The sequence below is a fragment of the Euprymna scolopes genome, chromosome 3, assembly GCF_053919585.1.
Source record: "Euprymna scolopes isolate OS-2025 chromosome 3, ASM5391958v1, whole genome shotgun sequence".
Classification (NCBI taxonomy): Eukaryota; Metazoa; Mollusca; class Cephalopoda; order Sepiida; family Sepiolidae; genus Euprymna; species Euprymna scolopes.
In genome coordinates, this window is record NC_136484.1 from 66,859,918 (window position 1) to 66,880,361 (window position 20,444).

Sequence of the window (20,444 nt, forward strand, 5' to 3'; positions counted from 1 at the left end):
TTGAAATTTTTCTGAATTTTTTAGATGAGGATTGATAATTTGGATCATTCAGACTACTGTTCTCATCTTAAGTGTCATTTTTCACAAGATTGCATTAGCTGAAATGTTGCAAAAACACCACTCAAGATGAGAGCAAGTTTTGAAGGAATTATGCCTCAAACTATCTTCTGTTGAAATCAGTTATTCAAGTGTTGGAAGACAAGAACATTTTGAAGGCAGATCTATTATATTTTTCTTCACTTCAAGCTGAATTCTGTCAAAAATAATTCTATCACATGATTGGTCAATAGAATATCTGGCGTAAAGCTGTTAATATCCGAATTCAGAGTTTCATTTTCGATGCCAAGAAGAAATGTACCAATGCAATCAGAGAGTTTTTATTTATGTATATATTTATCATCCAGGGTTGATTTTTTATTTTATAAATAAAATATTAAAAAATGATTTTATGGAGTTTTAATTTAAGTTAACATGGAGCAATTAAGTTGTTTTTTGGTATTGAATAGATGAGATGTTTTGATGCTTGTTCATTAAATTTATAGGGTCAATGAAAGTTGCTAGTTAAGTACATATACTAAGAACTTTCATTCATTCTTTCAATGTGGGCATACCATCGAAGTCTCCTGTTCTGCACATGTCTCCCTATACTGTCCAGATTTGATCTTCCTCTGAAATCATCAGATCTAAGTCTTACCTTAAGATTCACATTATATATCTGTGGTGGTGTTGTAAGTTTCAAATCTTTCATTGCCAGTGTAAGTTTCCAATCCCTCGGCACCAGTCTGATAATAATTAAGACAAACTCAGTGATATAAGTGACAAAAGGTATATTAGCAAAAGTCTGTTACAGAAGTATGCGTCATGATTCTGGGGCCATAACTGCCAAAAATCGCTGCCACAGCATGTTAACTGTTACTATATTTATTGTGTCTGGATAAGTACATTATTTCTGAAATAGGCATTTCAGCTTACCTCATAACAACACCCATCTCATCCATTCACATATCATTTCACTCCATGCAACGCATGTCCTCAAATCTAACTGGCCAGATTTCACTTCCATACATCATCACACAGTATACATTTTCCTGATAGATTCTTTCTTTAATCAACATTGATAACATTCTGCTGTTTAGTAAAGAACTTCCCTGGACTTGCTCTATCCACTATTAACTTTTACAATCACACCAGCACCTACTGTACCAATACTAACAGGTAACAAAACTTATGGATAAAGCCATAATAGCTTAACTATCTAGATATACTTTCTCTATAATTGAAATCATAAGGTTAAAAAATTTGCATACTGCTTTACAAAAGGACATTTGCTTAATTAAATAATTGTTTCTACTAGCAGTGCTTGCTGTTGCATTGCATGAAGAAGATTCAAGTAGCTGCCGCCAATAATTATTCCTAAATAGATTTCCTTTAACATTCAGACCAATGTCTTTTCAGTCTGTGTTCACTATACCATCTTGCAAAGTAGTGAGACATGCATTTCTGATCTACAACGGTTTCAGCGTAATAATAACGCCATGATCAGATGAGTGTGCAACTGTAAATTAGAAGAAAAGATTGCATCAAGTGTGTGTCATCAGAAACTTGGTATTGGTAAGAATACGGATAGCTTTCGCCCTCAACTTCTTGTTCAGCCATGTATAGAATGCCAACTCTTGTATCAACTCCATAACATGTTTTTGATTTCAGATCTGTGGTCGACAGTGATTAAGCATCATGGCCTTATATCTTGCGAATGTTCATCTGGTTTTCAGTATAGAAAAACATTTACTCAAAACGACCCACTTTGTTTTGTCTATTGATTGTTGTGTACTGTCTAGTAAATTTGGATGTTTTTTTCAGCATATGGTATTTATCAGGGTATCCCTGCTAGTGAAATGAATCCTTTCTACATCAGTCTATTATGGATGTTATTAATAGATTGGTCATGGCCAATATTGCCATTCAAAAATGCGAGTTTCGGATTATTGTAGTTAATGTACCCAGCATTGCTCGGGAGTGGATTTCCTTTTTTTTTCTTTTTTTTTTTTTTTCCACTTGGATGTGTTTATCATGAGTTTGTAGTGATGTACTGATTAATGATTAATCGGCCTTTGATAATCATCCGATTACTGATTAATTGGCTGATTAATAAGTTTTCTAATGCCTATTTATCAGCAAATTTTGTTGTCATAAATGATACTAATATTAATTCAATTATATTTTAAATGAAAACAAGTTAACTCACTTTTTTGCTTGCCAGGGAAAATTTGTCAACATGACATGCATCATCTAAACCATATCAAACAGGCCTGACATGCTGTTAATATGTAAACTTTTACAACTGCACTGAATTTGAGGCAAATAGATGCAAGCATATGGGAAATTTCACTCCTTTCTCTTCCTATCAAATTAACATTATTATAATTGCTCTTGACATATCAAAGGCCTTTAATAGGGTATGGTATAAAGGTCTACTCCACAAGATCTCCAGCTATAGTATAGCTGGAAATGTCTTCTCAATTATTAAAACATTTTTCTCTTATAGGTTCATAAAAGTAATGGTTGATGGGCAGAAATCAGAAGCTCACAGTATTAATGCTGGAGTCCCTCAGGGGTCCATCCTGGGCCCAACTCTCTTCCCGATCTATATCAATGGTCTCCCAAATCACATCCTAAGATCATTTGTAGACATTTATGCTGATGACACTACTATCTATAGCAACACACTTCAAAGGCTGTAAATGACTAAGTTCTCTCTGATTCTCTCTCCTTTGATCTGGAGCATGTGATGCCATGGGGAAAGAGGTGACTGGTTAATTATAATGCATCTAAAACCAAGCTTTTCTCCTTTCATCACAATTGCTATGACCCCTATCACACTCAAATTGAAATGAATGACTCATCTTGGGGAAGCTCTGTGTATTGACAACCACTAGAAATGATTTCCTCCACTCTCTGCCTATGCCTAAATCTAAATGCAGATTCCATGAACAAAGCTTCTTTCCCAGAACTGCCCACCTGTGGAACACCGTTCCACTGTCTTGCTTCCCAGTTGAATACAACATGGTAGCCTTCAAATCCAATGTAAGCCGTCCCCATAAATAATGAAATTCTATCCAATTTTACACCATTAACGATAACTACACTAAAACCTTACTTCATTAACCCTTATCCTTGAGTGGCTTTTCGGCTTTGATAAGAGGTAGCTGTCCGTAAAAAAAAAAGGAAGTAATTTAAATACATAAAAAATTAACTAAATATTTAAACCAACCTTTAACCATTATGGAAACCAGTTTCTGCTGGAAGTATTTTGATGTCAATCCCAAAAATAAGAATACAACTGCCTGCAAGTTATGTCAAACTATCATCAAAGGGTGGCAAATTAACCAAAACTTTTACAATGATTAATATGTTAAACCATTTTAGAAAGGTTCATCCAAAAGAAACAAAAGTTGCAAATAAGAAAACGCAGCACAATGAATATTCCGGATAGACATTCCAGGGACAAGTGGCAGCAACATGAGCCTCCAGCAAAACACCAAACTACTATAGAATTAGTATTGGCCAAGAAAAAAGTTTGGGATATTAATGATCACAGGTCACAAGAGATCCATTATCTGATAGGAGAAATGATTACAATTAATATTTTTAGATAATAATTTTAGATATATTTAGAAAGTAAAACAAAAATTCAATTATCTTTTTGCTGAAATTAGCAGCATTTAATACAGACAGCTTTAACAGCTTTTTGAGTTTGACATTGGCTTTCAAATGACTTTGAACAGTACAGAGCTGTGCTTAGAGTTGTTCCATTCCCTGTACAGAATAAGTGAAGAATTGCACAATGTTCTTAGTGAGTATAATATCTTCAATAAAGTTTTCTTATATATAATTTAATTGGAATTCATTATTGAGATGAGTATTATTTATTAATTTATTTATTGCGGACTATTATCCTCATCTTTCTTAGTTGTTGTTTCACGATGATTCGGCCAACTATTCCTCTAGCCTTCATCAGGTGGTAACCGCAACAGGATAGGAACTCCGAATCTCCTAACTGCATCTTCAGCAATTACTGCCATCCATAGTTGTTGTCATCTCACTACGTTTTAGGCTAAATAAGTCTCTGGCCAGCTTTGGGTAGGATTGAAATCGCTATCTTCAGACAATTCTCACCTCGAACCATAGAGATTCAACGTCTCTATCCACTGCGCCATGGGCCCCGAAGGGGCGATCAAGGTTGAATTTTTTGGTCTTATAAATTCATGTTTATTTATTATCTGATCTTCCATGGTCGGGTCTGTACCAAATGGTATATATATATATATATAATTTAATTGGAATTCATTATTGAGATGAGTATAGTTTATTAATTTATTTATTGCCGACTATTATTAGTTGTTGTTTCACAATGTTTCAGCCAACTATTCTTCTCGCCGTCGTCAGGTGGTAACTGCGACGGGATAGGAACTTCAAATTTCCTACCTGCATCCTTAGCAATACACATAGTTGTTATCATCTCACCACGTTTTTGGCCAAGTAAGCCTCTGACTGGCTTTGGGTAGGATTGAAACCGCTAACTTCAGACAATGTGTATAACCCTACAAAGAACAGGCTGTCCTGAGAATGGAGAAACTCTAATGTTTCTACATTACAACTTAAATTGAGGAAATTAAGAATAGAAGAGCAAGTAGAGCAGCAACAGCTGCAGAACTTTAACTAATAGTTATTCACTTAAATAATTACAATTTTTACTTTGTAGTTGGTTTGTAATTTCATTTTTTTCTTATCTAATCATAGAATTCTATTCATTTAAGAATTGGAAATTGTACTTTGTATTTTGTAATATTATTTAATAAAGGCAAAAGCCATAATAGTGGCCAGACACTTAACAAATGTTAAGTTAAATTAGCAGTTAGTATGTTAATGTGTCAAAGCTACCTGATGGCAGTGATGATGTGGTTTCAATTTAACAGGAAAAAGAAAAGTAAGTAAGTAGCCGATTAATCGGCAAAGTGGCCGATTAGGCCAATTACCGTTTACCCGCCGATTAATAGGTACACCACCAGTTTGAAGTGGATAATATTAATGGGTGATTGGAATGCTATCCTTAATCCCAAGATAGATAAGATCAAGCTGACTAGTGGGTCGGATATGTGTGAAAGTAGTCTGACTGAACTGATGGTTAACTGTGATCTTGTTGACAGATTTCATCTGAATCATCCGAGGTGTATCTTATGTTCCACTGGTTAGGCCAATCAGACTATAAATTGATTATGGCATAATTGAGCTTAATAGATAAGCCTAGCCAGGTGCTGAAAACTGAATACCTCCTTACTGCCAGGAAAAGCTAACATTCCTTATTTAGCTGGTGAAAGTGAGAGTAAATGATGGGTTAATTTAAAAGCTAAGATTAGAAGTTTTGTCGACGAAGTATATTTACTTATTAACACCAGTTCCAATTTTGAAAAGGGCAAGATCTTCAAATTAAATAATACCCTTTATTTCATATCTCTCAAAACTGGAACTGGTTTAAATAAGTAAATATGCCTCATCACCAAAGTTTCTCCTTCAGAAATGGCCAGCGCCTCACTCCAGATAAGGCCTAGATGAAGAAACGCTTAAAAACTAAAATAATTTGGGTGGTGGCTTGGAAGGGTGGTGGCCTTATATCGCAGATGTAATCACTAACCATAATACTAGTTAAGGCTTGTGAGCATTATGATGGCAAAGTAGTTAGAGCTAGGTTAAAAAAAGTATCTTTTTTATATAGAGAGAGGAGTCACCATTTATCAAGATCTGAAGCCACTCAAGGATAAGGGTTAATGAGTGTATGGTGGTCACTGAGATAACAGCACAGTTATTGTTAGTGGTGGAAATTGTGGAGAATTTGATTATTTAACTTATTTACATTGGATTTGAAGATAACCATGTTGTAGTCAGCTGAAAAACGTGTTAAAGCAGGTCAGTTAAAACAAATAACCGGGCCTTGATGATCTACATTACAAATTGATCAGATTACTGAAGAAAAAGGGTATGCATTGAGGAGAGGAATTAGACAATTAAAGGCCAATAACTTTGCTTCAGAGAATTTTGGCAAAAGTTCTTGCAGACTGTTTACAGGATTGATCAAAGCTAATCAGAATTATGTTGTGAAGGGAAGATCAATTCAGAACAAGTTGACCATTGTTTCCTGGGATCAGTTTTAGACAACACCAGTTTTTCTACAAATGGATCTCCATTTTGTATTGCTAGTTGACAGCAGTATTGCAAATTCATAAGAAGTAGTCTAAATCATTTGCAGTTTTTCAGTCTGTTCAACAAAGTTTTCCATTGTTGTGTTTACTTTACATCCTAACACTGGAACTCTTCCTTCACTGCTTAGGGACAAGATGGCAAATCCAGTCTTGCATGGAATTACTTTGCCTGGCAGATGACAAATCACATATCTTAGGACAGTCAATAGAGTTGGCTCTATATTTGACCAAGATCTGATTTCATTCTTCAAGCATCAGCTTCAGATTAAAATTAGATGTGACAGAAAAAAGATTACATCTCATTGAGCTTAGCAGATGGGTACACATTGCTTGTTTATGCATTAGATTTGCCGGATATGAGTATGTGTTCCTTGCTTGAGCATGGTGCACGTTGTTCTGGGTTTTTGTTTTTGAAATCCACTTTAAGTTAGAATTCTTAACTAGTTGAGTCCTGACCTACTTTTATTTTTCTAGTATTAGAACTCATTTCAGATGCCCACTTCCCTTAATTTATTTAGCCCTCGACCTCCCATAAATGGTTGGACATAATCCACTCCCAAATTCTATCCCTAATTTTTCTTTTCATCCCACTTAGATATCACTTTTATTTAATGATCGAACTGCGTGTTTTCAGTTCTGAACAAACCGGAAAATAGTGGCCGGTCTATAGTTAGAGGGTTGCAAGTCAGTCTGCCCCTGATTTTATTTGGTTTCTTCATTTTTCTTTTTGATTTTTTTTTTTTTTTGTCCCATTCCTCATCTTGTTTCATGATTTTGGTAAATAAAAATTTAAAACATTCAGGGATATTTTAAGTAGAGTAAATGTGATATTTTGGTGACTGCAGGATAAATGAAATGGGCAAATGGGGAAATGATGAAAGGAATTGCACTTAAACAAATGGGTCATGATGTGTCGAGTTCAAAATAGGATAACTAACATCAACAACCTACCCCCTCCCCCTTTATGCCTCACATTTTGTGTGCCTTGTGTCTGATTTCTCATGAAATGTAACTTATTTTTATCGTAAATGGAAAATAAATGTTGCAAACTTAATTATCTGTTCTGATGTTGCACTCACTCTTTGCTGTCTTTGGTCACGGTCAATGAAGGAGAGGCCTTCTAGATGGAGGCAAATTTTTAATTCAATTCATATTGCCCCCTTCCCCCCCCCACATTAAAAACGGACTTGTGTCTAACTCTTCCCTCATAGAAAGGCAAACAAATTACTTGTATAATTAACATTTGCTTCATTTCATTACTTTTTTTTTTTTTTACTTTCCAAGCTTCCGTTTTGCTCATGTTGTCGTGACATTTATTGAGTTGGTTTCTACCACCATTTTGTTTTATTTCTTAATTTGAAGTCATTGTCGAGACTTCAAAGGATAATTTAGCAGAGAAGCCAACAAACGACTACAAAAATAAATAAATAAATGCAATGTAAAGTCACACACTTTAGAAAACATTTTTTTAATGAATTTAAACAAGAAAATTTGAAAACCTGAAAATGTTGAGAAATGATAAAATCATTTTTTTTATTATTTAATTTTTTTCCCTGAATTTTTTAGATTAAATAAAGAACGATAAAAACTATTTGAAAACGAAAACAAATGAGCCAGGTAAATATAAAATTAACTTTTATTGGCTACGATAACATTTATTTCTTGTATATTTTTTTTCGTATAGTTGTTTGTTGGTTTCTCTGCTAAATACTCCGAATGAACATTTTACATTACGTAAAAACACTAAAAACTTATCCAGTCAGGTAGAAAAGTAACTCATAATAATTGATAATATTTATTTACGATATATTTGTTTTGTTTTTGTTTGTTTTTTTGACAACTTTTTCGTACCTGCGTGGATTGTAATGCAGACGCCTAATTTTATTCGATTTTTTAAAGAAAATGTTTCGACATACGATCTCCTCATTTACCAGCACTTTTGATATTCAAAACAATTTTAGTTTACGGAAAAACGATTATCGAATTACTCCATCAACAGATTATTTTATTTACAAATAAAAAGCGAAACATATTCCGTTTTTGTCAAAGTAAACAAATAACGAAAAGTCTAAATGAAGTCTTGTGATCACAGCCGTGATATTGATCGTGCAACTTCAACCGGGTAAAAATAAAAATTACATAAAGTACAATCAACTGGTCTAATAACATGCTTGCTTACGTTGGTTGGCTCCTCTGAAATTTCGATAGAGTCCAGTTTCCGAAGGCTGTGACGACATCTATTCAGTTTTTTAATTATTTTCTTATCAACATTAGATGCCGCATTGACAAACATGGGCGCCGCCATATTGCAACTCCGCACTGAATCGCATTAAGCATATAATAAATCAATAAATAAATTAAACATTAAAATACAAGTATCTCATTTTTATCTTAATTTTTTTAATGGGTTATCCTCAAGTCCCATGTGTTTTCCCCGGGGTCTACTGGTCGTTCTGTTTCCCAATGAATGCCCTGGAAAAGTGCCTTCTGATTAATGTTTACGGATTTGAAAATATGCAAACGAATTTTGCTGTTTTTTTTTTGTTTTTTTTCAGAATAACAGAATATTTAAAAAAAAAAAATGATAAACATTAATCAGAAGGTACTTTTCCAGGGCATTCATCGCAAAGTAGAACGGTCAGCAGAAACCGGAAGTCACAAAAACACGCGGAACTTCTGAATAACCTTTAAATGTAAAGATGGATATATATTATGGGATAAATTTGAAAATTATATTTCATAATGTTTTTAATTTTCTTTTTCTTTAATCTGAACATTAAAATATCCTAGATTTCTTTCCAATATTTTTCTAATCAAATCGTGAATTAAATCTTTTACTTGCAAAAAAAAAAAAATAGTAATCTAGTTTTATTTTTATTATAGTAGGGTTTAGTAGTTTTTAAAGAAATGTTTTAAATATAAGTAAATTTGTAGCAGTAGTCAACTAACTTTAAAGTACAAAGATATGTAGCTATTCATTCAATAACAAATGTTTGCAAAAAGATCTAAGATCCCAAGGTGAAAAAAAAAAAAGTTTCAATAATTATTAAGAGACATAAGCTGTTGGTCTTTTAGTTGGAATATGGAGTTCATAACATTGAAAAAACTTTTCTGCCATTTTAGGTAATGCCTTTTTAGTTAAAAAATGTAATTTTAAAAACACGACTGAAATTAATTCAGTGTTTATTTATTTATATTTTTTATGTCTAGAACTTTTTGAGAAGACGTCAAAAAACACCAATAAAAATGTTAAACTTTGACTGACTAGTTTTCCACAATTTGAGAAAGTCTCCCTTCTTGACTATTTGTGGATGTTTCTAAAAATAAAAACTTTCAAAAGATGTTTATTGTTTCGTTTTATTTTTATAAATTTCGGAAAGAAAAAAAAATTAAGTAGATACTTTTTTCTTAATTTCGCGTATAAAGTTTACTCATCAAATATTGAATACTGGTGGCATGCCACAGCTGGTGTGTGAATTATCGAAAATATAAAATAGAAGGAGAAAGAGAGAAAAGCGATTTGAAATTCTGAACAAAGAAAGAAAAATAATTGCGGAAAAAGAAAAAAACATTGAAGAAGCAAATCGTGAGATTGTGACGTCAGTTCCGGTTTGCAGTCATTTCTGCTAAAATGGCGTCCCTACGAATCACCGTGGAAGCCTGTAAAAACTGGGAGAAAAATGGAAAACTCGAATTGTAAGTATGCCAATCTTTGCCGGAATGACGTGAACCTTATCAGTGAAGAAAAATGTGCACATAGAAATTTGCATGCATTGACATAATCAACTTGAAAGCTGTGTTTTTGATGTAACAACCACGTTTGCCATCAAAGAAGTCAGACCAAAAAAAGAAAAATAATAAATCCAATTTGATAAAAAATAGAACGATGTTTATTAATTTGTCGGTTTTCATTTCTATTTTATTGATAGTAGATATTAATTTGTTTTTGTATTTATTTTATTGATTTCTCTTGTGTTCTGGATCCGTTAAATTTCTGTATACAACTATTACAACGGTATTATTACCTTTCTTATAAATTGCCTAGCTTTCAAAGTTTGATTTCTTGTTTTCGGATTTTTTTTTATTCAAAACTTTTTCTGTAATATGATTTATTTCTCTTGAAAAATATTTTAAAGTTAAAATAAATGTATACTTCATGGTAGTTGTTAAATCCTTAGTATTTAAAAACTAAACTCTTTAAAGAATGTATTCGTTTATTAAATAGTAAAAAATAAAAATATATTTCCCACATTAATCTTTTTGTGCAGTCATCTGGATTTAGACAAGTCATTTTAATTTTAGTAATTTTTACTTATAACACGTAATGTCTGATCTCACTTTTGCAAGACTAATTTTATTTGATTTTAAATTCTATGACATTTTTTTTTTTTTGTCAATTTCCTTAAAATTATACTCAGACCGGTTTGATGATTAGAAATTCTTGGGGGGGGGGGGCGACAAAATAATATTTTATATATAGAATAACATAAATGCCATTTATTAGGGTTTTTTTTTTTTTGTGCCCATATTTTAACCTAACCCTGACCTAAGTTTTAGGTTTAGTCCTTCAAAAGTCAGTTGTGTTCGGTTCAAATTTTGTAGAAACACTCATTTTCCTTGCTTGCTGGGTTTAGTTTTTCAAATCCATTTTGTTTCATGATTTGTATGTTTCAGATTCAAGAAAATGTTTTCATTTTAAATGGGCTTTATTTGCCATCATTTGTTGTCTTTCAAATAAATCCAATTTAAAATGTAATATTCGAATAGTTGAGTTTAGTTGTTTATGTACTGGACATACTGTTGGAATATCTCGCCAATCCCCCCCCCCCCTAAATTTTTGATAAATTGACTGATTGGTTAGTCCTGAAATAAAATACCAATTAACTTTTTAACGTATATAAAATTCAACTTTTTAGGCAAATTTGGGTTTTTTTTTTTTTACGACGTGTCCCAGCGTAGTATATAAACACCGCCAACAACCACATGTTAAGAATGGCTTTCGGAATAACCACCACCACCACCAACCTCCATGTTAAGAACGGTTTTCGAGGTGGGGGGCATTCCGAAAGCCGTTCTTAACATGGGGAGATTGGAGTGTTTATAATACGCTGGGGCACGTCGTAAAAAGTTACTCAAATTTGTTTACTCAGAGCGGCCATTTTTCTTTTCTGTAATTTATTTTAAACTACTGACTGTTTTAACCTTTTCAAGTTGCTTTTAAATTGCGGTAAAATCGAGATTTCTGTTTGTTTTTGTTGCTTTTTGTGCAAAAAAAAAATCAATGTTTATTTTGTGTATAATTTTTTTAAAAATTAGTTTAAACCATGACGTTTTGTCAAAGTGTTTGGTGCGAGAAAAAAAAGCAATGGCCACCTGCATTTAAAACATTGGATTAAAGTTAGATTTATTTTTAATAGTCTAGAAAGTAAAATTTAATTATATTCAAGGACATTAAATAACATGTAAGACTAAATGTTTTCTCCAACATTTGGCTGAATACCAATCGAAATAGACGAGTTGTTTCAATATTGCCTATAGTACAGTTGAACTGTATAGCTAAGAAGATGCTGAAAAATTGACCTCTATTGATAGTCCATCATACTTTCCTAGATTAAAAAAAAAAATTATTATTATTGAAGTATGAATATTTACTTTTCTTTTACCATAAAAGACTGGATGTAACACAACATCGGTTCTTTAACATGCGGAACCCAACTTCCTCAAAGATAGATGATAAAAATAACCTGAATCGGACCCGTTGACGATAACCCTATGCAACCGCCAATAAACTAATCTTCTCTCTTCAAGGAGGAAGTAATCCAAATGCGTATCTATATTAATTAATGTATACTTGTATATTGTTCCTATTTACAATGCCTCCCCACGGGACAGAGTTAGACACCAGAGTCGTTTTTTAACGTGGAGAAAAGGAACAAAAATAGAAATTGTCTCAGTCGTGAAGGATTTCTCCTCCACTGACAGAGAACAAGAAATTGAAGTGCAGCATCTGAAGAACAGATACTACACTTTGATCTTGTCCAGAAGGCCAACTTGTATATTGTTACCGTGCACACTAGATAACGTCATAAAAAAATGACGTCATGAAGCTACCGTCATTCCTTTTTTGTTATATATTATTATTAATATGGAGAAAGAAAACTAATTAGTGGCGGGGGGGGGGGGTGTAACATTGTAATGTCAGTTTTGTGTTCTAGTAATCGCTGATAAAATTACTTTCGTACGAATAACAGTAGAAGCCTTTAAAATCTGCAAGGAAAATATGAAACTCAAATTACAAGTATGCCCATCTTCGTTGGAATGATGCAAAAAGATTTTTCACTTGTTTTCATTTTTTTTTTTTTTTTTTTTTTTCATGGAGATGGGGCATCCTACCGGATGCCAGACATTCACCCACAATTTCAATCACTCCAAGCAAGAGATCTTTTTAAGATTCTAACCATTCCTTTGAATGCAATTGTTTGATTTCTTGCACTTGGTTCACCGGTTATATTCATTCGGCAGGTAGTTTTTGGAATTCTTTTTAATGAGTCTTGTTGCTCCTATAATTACGAGAATAAATGTGAATACGAAAATTTTATGTTTATCAAAACAAATTAAAACCTGGATTTTTAGATGTAATAACCATGCTTGACATTAAAAAGTTCTACCAAAAAAATAAATTCGGATTGATAAGCAGAAATAATTTAATGGAATAATGACTACTTGTGGATGTTTATTTTTAGTTTATTGATAACTTAAACTATTAATAAAATATGGATTACAGCGCAAAAAGTGAATGATGTGATATATTAAAATGGATAATATTATATCATCTATTTTCACGTGTGTGTGTGTGTATATGTATGTGTATATATATATATATGTGTGTGTGTGTGTGTGTGTGTTATTTGTTGATAATAATACTAATGGTCCAATCAGTAGGCAATACCGCAGAACTATGAGCACCCTTATGACACTCAATAATATACATAGTCCTACATTAAATTCAACCTTGTGCCACACCTGGCCTTTGTGCGGAGGCAGGGAAATAATATTTAGAAGAGAAAGGAAAAGGCCTATTTAATGATATATATGTTGTGATACATTTATGAAAATGTATAATAAATTATTTTATTGATTTTTAGCCGAGAGAAGATATATTTTCACTATATTTTATTTATTGTATCATTTTTGCGCCAAAAAGATCCATTCTTGTCTGTTCATGCACATTTTGTAAACAAAACAGAAAAAAGGGGAGGAGGAGGCCTGCGAGCAAGAGGAGAAGGAAGAGACAGAGATACTGTGATCGAAGGGTGGAAGAGGAAAGAGAAAAGAAAGCTCAATAACGAGAAAGAGAGGAGAGAAAAGATAGAGAGAGATAGATCGTATAGAGAGAGGGGCCTGAAAAAAGTTGTCAACAGTCAGTGGAGCTTCGTGCTTCAAAGCGACAAGACGTAAGTCAGCGAAGGTCGGGGTGGCGAACCAGCGAAAGGCGATGACAACGCGGCAGCAGCGTCGCGGAGGTAAATATCAACGACACCAGCCGACGTTGGTGGCGACGGTAAAAGTCTGTTTTGATCAGCGGTCAAAGTTAGAATATTGACTGAAGAAAAGAATGAACCCAGCGAAGGAAGGGTCAAAGGAGCAGTGAAATATTTACTATAAATCAAGGGCTTCGATGAGCTTCACAAACAAATACTTGGAGCAATTAACACACGCACATAATGAAATGTAAACAATCCGAAGGACAGAAATAAATAGATGCTAATAAAATCAAAAGAGATAAAAAAGAGGAAGGAAGGTTAATCCATATATGAAGTAACGATAAAATTGACTTACCCCAACCATTGTTAAAAGCTGAATTAGAACTAGATACCCCACCAACAAATTTAAAAGAAGGCAATAAGCATAGTGAAAACTTAGAAATTCCCATGAATCCTGCAAAGAACCTTAATTTAATTACAGCACCAAAGTTTAGAAATCCGACATTACCCACCAAGAAGTGTTACCGAAACATACATGTTCAAGTGATATGCAACAAAACAGTCAGAAAATTCATTTCTAATAAACTGAGAACCCACAGACAGAATCGTTTAAAAGATTTGATCATAGTTAAGAATTTTTGTTACGTTCAGTTGGTAAATTTCGATGCCAGATTAAGTTATGTGAAGTTGGATGATATAGATATCCGAAATGACCGACCTGTGTAGAAAAGTCCTTCTTCGAGAACTTTTCTAAAATTGGTAGGGGGATGTGATACATTTATGAAAATGTATAATAAATTATTTTATTGATTTTTAGCCGAGAGAAGATATTTTAACTACCGGCCAGTTTCAAGAAAAAGAGTGACGCTTCAACTGATGTATATAGTTTTATTAAATACTGTGAAAACTGTAAAAGAAAATATTACATTTAATAAGGAATACATGTTAATATTAATTTCTGAAAGAAACTTCATAAGTTCTTAAGATAAATTAATGAATGTCAATTACCATGTTGTCTCTCCAAGGGCCAGTAGTCAAAATGATTTGGAATCGTTCTAGCCTCTTTCCCTACTTCCGCTTCGAGTCCACAGAAAATAAGGGGACAGCAACAACTGGTGATAAGGAAAGGGGGGAGGGGTTATTGAAATTGATGGGACTACTATGGTCGCAGCTACAGATATATTTTCACTATATTTTATTTACTGTAATATTTTTGCGCCAAAAAGATCCATTCTCGTCTGCTCGTTTGCATTTTGTAAACAAAACAGAAAAAGGGGAGGAGGAGGCCTGTGAGCAAGAGGAGAAGGAACAGACAGATACTGTGATCAAAGTGTGGAAGAGGAAAGAAAAGAAAGCTCATAGATGAGAAAAAGAGGAGAGAGAAACGATAGAGAAAAATAAACTGTATAGAGAGAGAGAGATAGGCCGTATATATAGAGAGATAAACTATAGAGAAAGAGAGAGATAGATCGTATAGAGAGAGAGGGGCCTGAAAAAAGTTGTCAACAGTCAGTGGAGCTTCGTGCTTCAAAGAGACGACATAAGTCAGCGAAGGTTGGGGTGGCGAAGCCAGCGACAACACGGCAGCAGCGTCGCGGAGGTAAATATCAATGACACCAGCCGACGTTGGCGGCGACGGTAAAAGTCTGCTTTGATCAGCGGTTAAAGTTAGAATATTGACTGAAGAAAAAAATTAACCCAGCGAAAGAAGGGTCAAAGGAGCAGTGAAATATTTGCTATAAATCAAGGGCTTCGATGAGCTTCACAAACAAATACTTGGAGCAATTAACACACACGCGCGTAATGAAATGTAAACAATCTGAAGGACAGAAATATGAAAACTAACCTGCGCGCGCGTAATCAAATGTAGACAATTTACAGGAAAGAAATATATATAAACAAAAGAGACGAAAGAAAGGACACATTTCAAAGGACATTCAGCGAGTTTTTCAACCAAAACGTCAGCTCTCTTACATCTCTCTTACCCTAGAACCTGTATCTAATTGAGCAGACGATTTCTTGCTTTTATTGTGAACATTGACTGTTTATGATATATTTTTCTCTCAGTAGAATTTGAATCATTAAATCATTTCATTTAGTTAGACAAATTTAATTTTCTTTTCTTGAATTGAGTTTTATTTTTTTTTTTTTTATATAAATAAAAATGTTAATTTTTCAACGATACTTGTGCTCATTATTTCTCATGTGATTTTGTTGTCCAGTATATTTCATTTTATTGTCTTCGAGACGGTTATCCCATTCCCATAACAATGCATTCTCAAGGAACCTGGGAAACTTTATATATTTCATTACATCACCCATCTCTACCTGAGGCTGAGATACGTCGTAACAATATATATATATACACACACACACACACCAGCAGGGCCTGTGTACTGGCATTGCCTGGTGGAAATGTAACACAATTGGAACAGATTCGGTAAATGACTCCCCACACAAAACAAAATGAACTGCGGTTGCTAGTGAGAGCCAGTCTTGGTCTTAGAAAATGCTGATACTGGTAGCCATGGCCAAAATGAAATCATCTGGCTTCCACTGTCAGACAATGGCAGCTAGCAGAAGTCATTAGCTGTCATTGTTAGCACTGCTGTAGCAGTATCAGAATTTTTGTAGGAATTTTTGACACCCCTAACACGAAACTGCGAATACAATATAAAAATCTCAGAATTTCTCTGTTAAAAGTGGGTTATTTATTTTCTTTATGGATTATACTTCCAAAATAAACTATTACAGTTGTTTTAAAAGTAATAGAAATATTTTTTTTTTTTTTTAAACAGTAATGAATTTTCCGAACTCAATATTTTTCAATTTTTAAACTCAATATTTTTCAATTTTTAAATTTTAAAAATCAATCAAAATTTTTCTATTGATTCTATTTTTACAATATTTTCAGGGTCAATGTGAAATTTTATGTTCTTTCCAATAAATCGAATATAATATTTTAGACAAACGTTTTTTTTTTTTAATTCACAATTTTTAAGTGTCTATTAAAAAGTAAATACTTAATTTAGTAACCCGAAAGTAAATAATTAATTTACTCACAAATTGAAGAGAAAAGGTCAATACATAATATATTCAAATTTAAAAAAAAAAAACAGTGTTCTTTTTAGAATTTTACCTGTAAAGTTTGAAGTTTAAAACCTTTTTTTTTAAACCACGTTATTTGTTTTTTCTTTTTTTTTTTTTTAATGGAACCTTGGTCCTTGCTCCTTTAATTGAAAAAAAATTAGGGCTTGAATTACATTTTTCGAGGAGTTATAAGCTTGGAAAGACAGGGGGTCGAATAATTCACGCTTCCCATTTTGTAAATGTCTAATAATAATTAATTTAGAACCCGATGAGTACATAATTATTTACTCACAAATTGAAGAGAAAAGGTCAATACATAATATATTCAAATTTAAAACAAAAAAAACATAGTGTTCTTTTAGAATTTTACCTGTAAAGTCCGAAGTTTAAAACCTTTTTAAAAAAAAAACACTTTTTTTTTTTTTTTTTTTAATGAAATCTTGGTCCTTGCTCCTTTAATTGAAAAAAAAAAATTAGGGCTTGAATTGCATTTTTCGAGGAGTTATAAGCTTGGAAAGATGGGGTGGAATTATTCGCTATTTTCACGAAATTTCTGACACTGCTAGCACTGCTGTTTGGAGCAATTTCTTGCAGGTACTGGTGCTTACTGGTGGGCACTAACTGCATTTGCAACTGGTAGTCACTGGCAGCTATGACCAGTATTGGCCACCATTCGACTGGTCCAAACTGAAATTGTCTGTCTTCAACTGTCAGACATTGTTGAGTACTAACTGTCACTGGATGCCTGTGACGGACACTGCATTTACTAGTGGGCACAACTTTCGCTGTGAGCCAGTATATGTCATTGGCATTTTGAGGTGGTTATTTGTGTTTACTGATAGACACTGGCTTCCTCTAACTTTCAGTTATTGTTGGTCACTGTCAATCATGACCAGTGCCAACCTCCATTATATTGCTATGAAATGAAATCGCTTGTCTTCAATTGTCAAGCAATATCACCAAGTGGTGAGCACAGTTATTCACTGGTGGTTATAAACGATGGTTTGCAGTGCTCTTTTAAGGTGGTCACTGTCTCTTCTTGACAGGTGGGTACTATCAGACAAATTGTCTATCTTCAATTGTCAGGCAACGTTATTCAGTGGTGGGCACTGTTTGTCACTGACAGTTATGACAGTGATTGGCAGTAACTGGTAGCCAGTGTTCTTTTAAGGTGGTTACTATCACTTTGTGGCAGAGAACAAGCACTGGTGGTTTTAAGGCAGTTACTTGCGGTGTCTGGTGGGTAGTGGCTGCCTTAATAACTGTCACTCATTGACAATAACTATCAGCCAAAGGTAGCCATGACCAATGTCATGTTTTGTTCCAAGCCTGAGTAAAGCAAGGAGCACCCTATTCTTTGTTCAATGCAATTCTAATATGGTGTGTTAGCGTAGATATGTTTTTGTACTTATACAAAATACAGACTGTGCTCTTTTTTAGCTATACTGTTCAAGTTAAATTTAACTTTATACGGTACTTTTTGTTTATTAAAATGTTAGTTGAAAGTATAGAATAGTTTCTAAAAGATGTCACCTCCCATGTAAAGAATAGGTGTCTAAATGTTATTAGTTTAGCACAGTTCATATTCTGGCTAAGTGCACATTTGTTAACCGATGAAAACATGAATACAGCACACATTAAGAAAAATATGTAATGTGTATCATATGTGAAATATTTTGCTGACTAATATAGGATGTTAATTTTTGTGATGTTTGAAACTTGAAAATCTGAGATTGAAATGAATGGAAGTTCTCGACTACCATCCTTTCCATAACGTAATAACATTAATTGTTTATATTTTAATAAGTTTGCATAAAATTCTGGACAAATGATGATGATGGTAAGAAAAAAGATAAATGACAGAAATAAGAGTATGAAAGTAGATATTATTTTCTGACATTTGTTAAGACTCAGTTTTTGTTATTCAGTTGTTTTTGTTATGTGACAGTGTTATTGGATGATGCCATGTTGTTTAGTTCTCGAAAATTCCCTTGATCTTATCAGATGTATGTGAACAGCCAATCAAATTGACTGGAACTTAATAATAGATTCTCAAGGGAGAGTCATCCATGCCATTCGTGTTTACTTTCTCATTCCATACATTTAACATTGACTCATCTTGGTTACCGTATAAGTAGTAGCAGAATACTTGGACATTATATTCTACTCTTATTCTCCCAGATGAGTCTGGGAACTTTGATACATCTAACACATTAAAATAGGGGTTCATATTTACATTGGGTAGCCATAATGAGCCAATGTTAAATGTACAGAATGAGAAAATATGAATCACGTGATTGCGAAAAATATGTCAAATGTATCCAAGTTCCCAGTTTCATCTTGGAGAGTAAGAATAGAATATATTAACTAAGTATTCTGCTCCCACCTGTAAATATGACTTGTTTGAGAAAGAAATATTGTAGGAATTTATGATATTGAATAAAATCGACTGATAATATTTGGAAAACATGCATCAGGTATTTACAGGTAGCATTACCATATTGAATTTATGTGGCATCTTTGTATTGCTACAATGCTTTTTTTCTGGATGGGGGAAAAAATCGTCTCTTTTATTAATTATATATATATATATATATATATATATATATATATATATACACGCACTTACTCAACAGATAACAGGTGGCTTTTTGTTTGTTACATATATTAGTGGCCTGGCAAGGTCACAGGGGAGACAACCAAGCAAACAAAAAAAACCCTAAGCAAAATTCATCCTGAAGCAGTAAAACTGAAGCTAGCCTGCCAGAATATTATGTATAGAAATGTAGACAAATTAGGGCATATTTTATTTGTTTGAAAATATAGGTTCTTTTTTACCAATTGTCATGAAATTTTAACCATAGAATAGTATTATAATCTTCGAAAAACCTGCAAATTTTCATGTAGTTGCATCCCAGAAAATCAAAGATTTGATTATTTCAATATTCAATTTGGCTATGAGTAAAATATATATATATATATATATATATATATAATTTTTTTTTTTTTTTTTTTTTTTTTTTTTTACCCCAACACCTCTGGCCTTAATGGAGGGGAGACTAAAACTTGCTATTGTTTCAAATGATCTGAAATAACAGGAAGGGGAGACTTGATTCCAAATATTTCTCATATGTTATATCTCCCCTCTTTGGTTTTCATATATAAAGTAAATTTCACAGTGTAGAAAGGTTATTTGATACTGGAGATATTCATAATCATATCCTATTTCCGAAACCATAGCAAGTTTTAGTTTCCTTTCCATCAAGGCCAGAGGTTTTTGGGGAAATATATATATATACTAATGAATTATCACTTATCAATGCCAAGATCCACTAAAAGATAAGGGTTAATGAGATGGATGGACTGTTACTTGATTGATGATGATGAATATTATGAGAAGATTGAAATGAATAAATTTGATTATTATGAGAATGGTTTATCATCATTACTTATCGGCATTGCATTTGAAGACGATCATATTCTACAGGTAGGCAGTTTATTGATAATGTATTCCACTCTGTTCATGGAAATTTCATCTGATGCAAGGCACACTAAGGAAGAAAGGAAAGCTCTTTACAATTGTGGTAGAAGATGAGATTTTGCTTAGAATTTC

At 33.2% G+C, this 20,444-nt stretch overlaps 2 protein-coding genes across 3 annotated transcripts in view; one reads left to right on the forward strand and one right to left on the reverse strand.

Moving 5' to 3' along the window:
- LOC145255849 (tRNA (carboxymethyluridine(34)-5-O)-methyltransferase alkbh8-like) overlaps window positions 1–12,025 on the reverse strand; it is a 123,714-nt gene extending 111,689 nt beyond the window's left edge. Inside the window, exon 1 of one of the 2 annotated variants that reach the window (XM_080114611.1) lies at window positions 11,921–12,025. In XM_080114611.1, the coding sequence (XP_079970737.1) occupies window positions 11,921–11,947 (27 nt within the window). In that variant the 5' untranslated portion in view covers window positions 11,948–12,025. Of the gene's footprint in view, window positions 1–8,436; window positions 8,649–11,920 lie in introns of those variants that run through there. The other variant, XM_080114602.1, reaches the window with a different exon arrangement.
- Window positions 9,810–20,444, forward strand: part of LOC145255844 (THO complex subunit 2-like) — a 310,358-nt gene continuing 299,723 nt past the window's right edge. Inside the window, exon 1 of the mRNA XM_080114588.1 lies at window positions 9,810–9,953. Within this exon, the coding sequence (XP_079970714.1) occupies window positions 9,889–9,953 (65 nt within the window). The 5' untranslated portion in view covers window positions 9,810–9,888. The remainder of the gene's footprint in view (window positions 9,954–20,444) is intronic.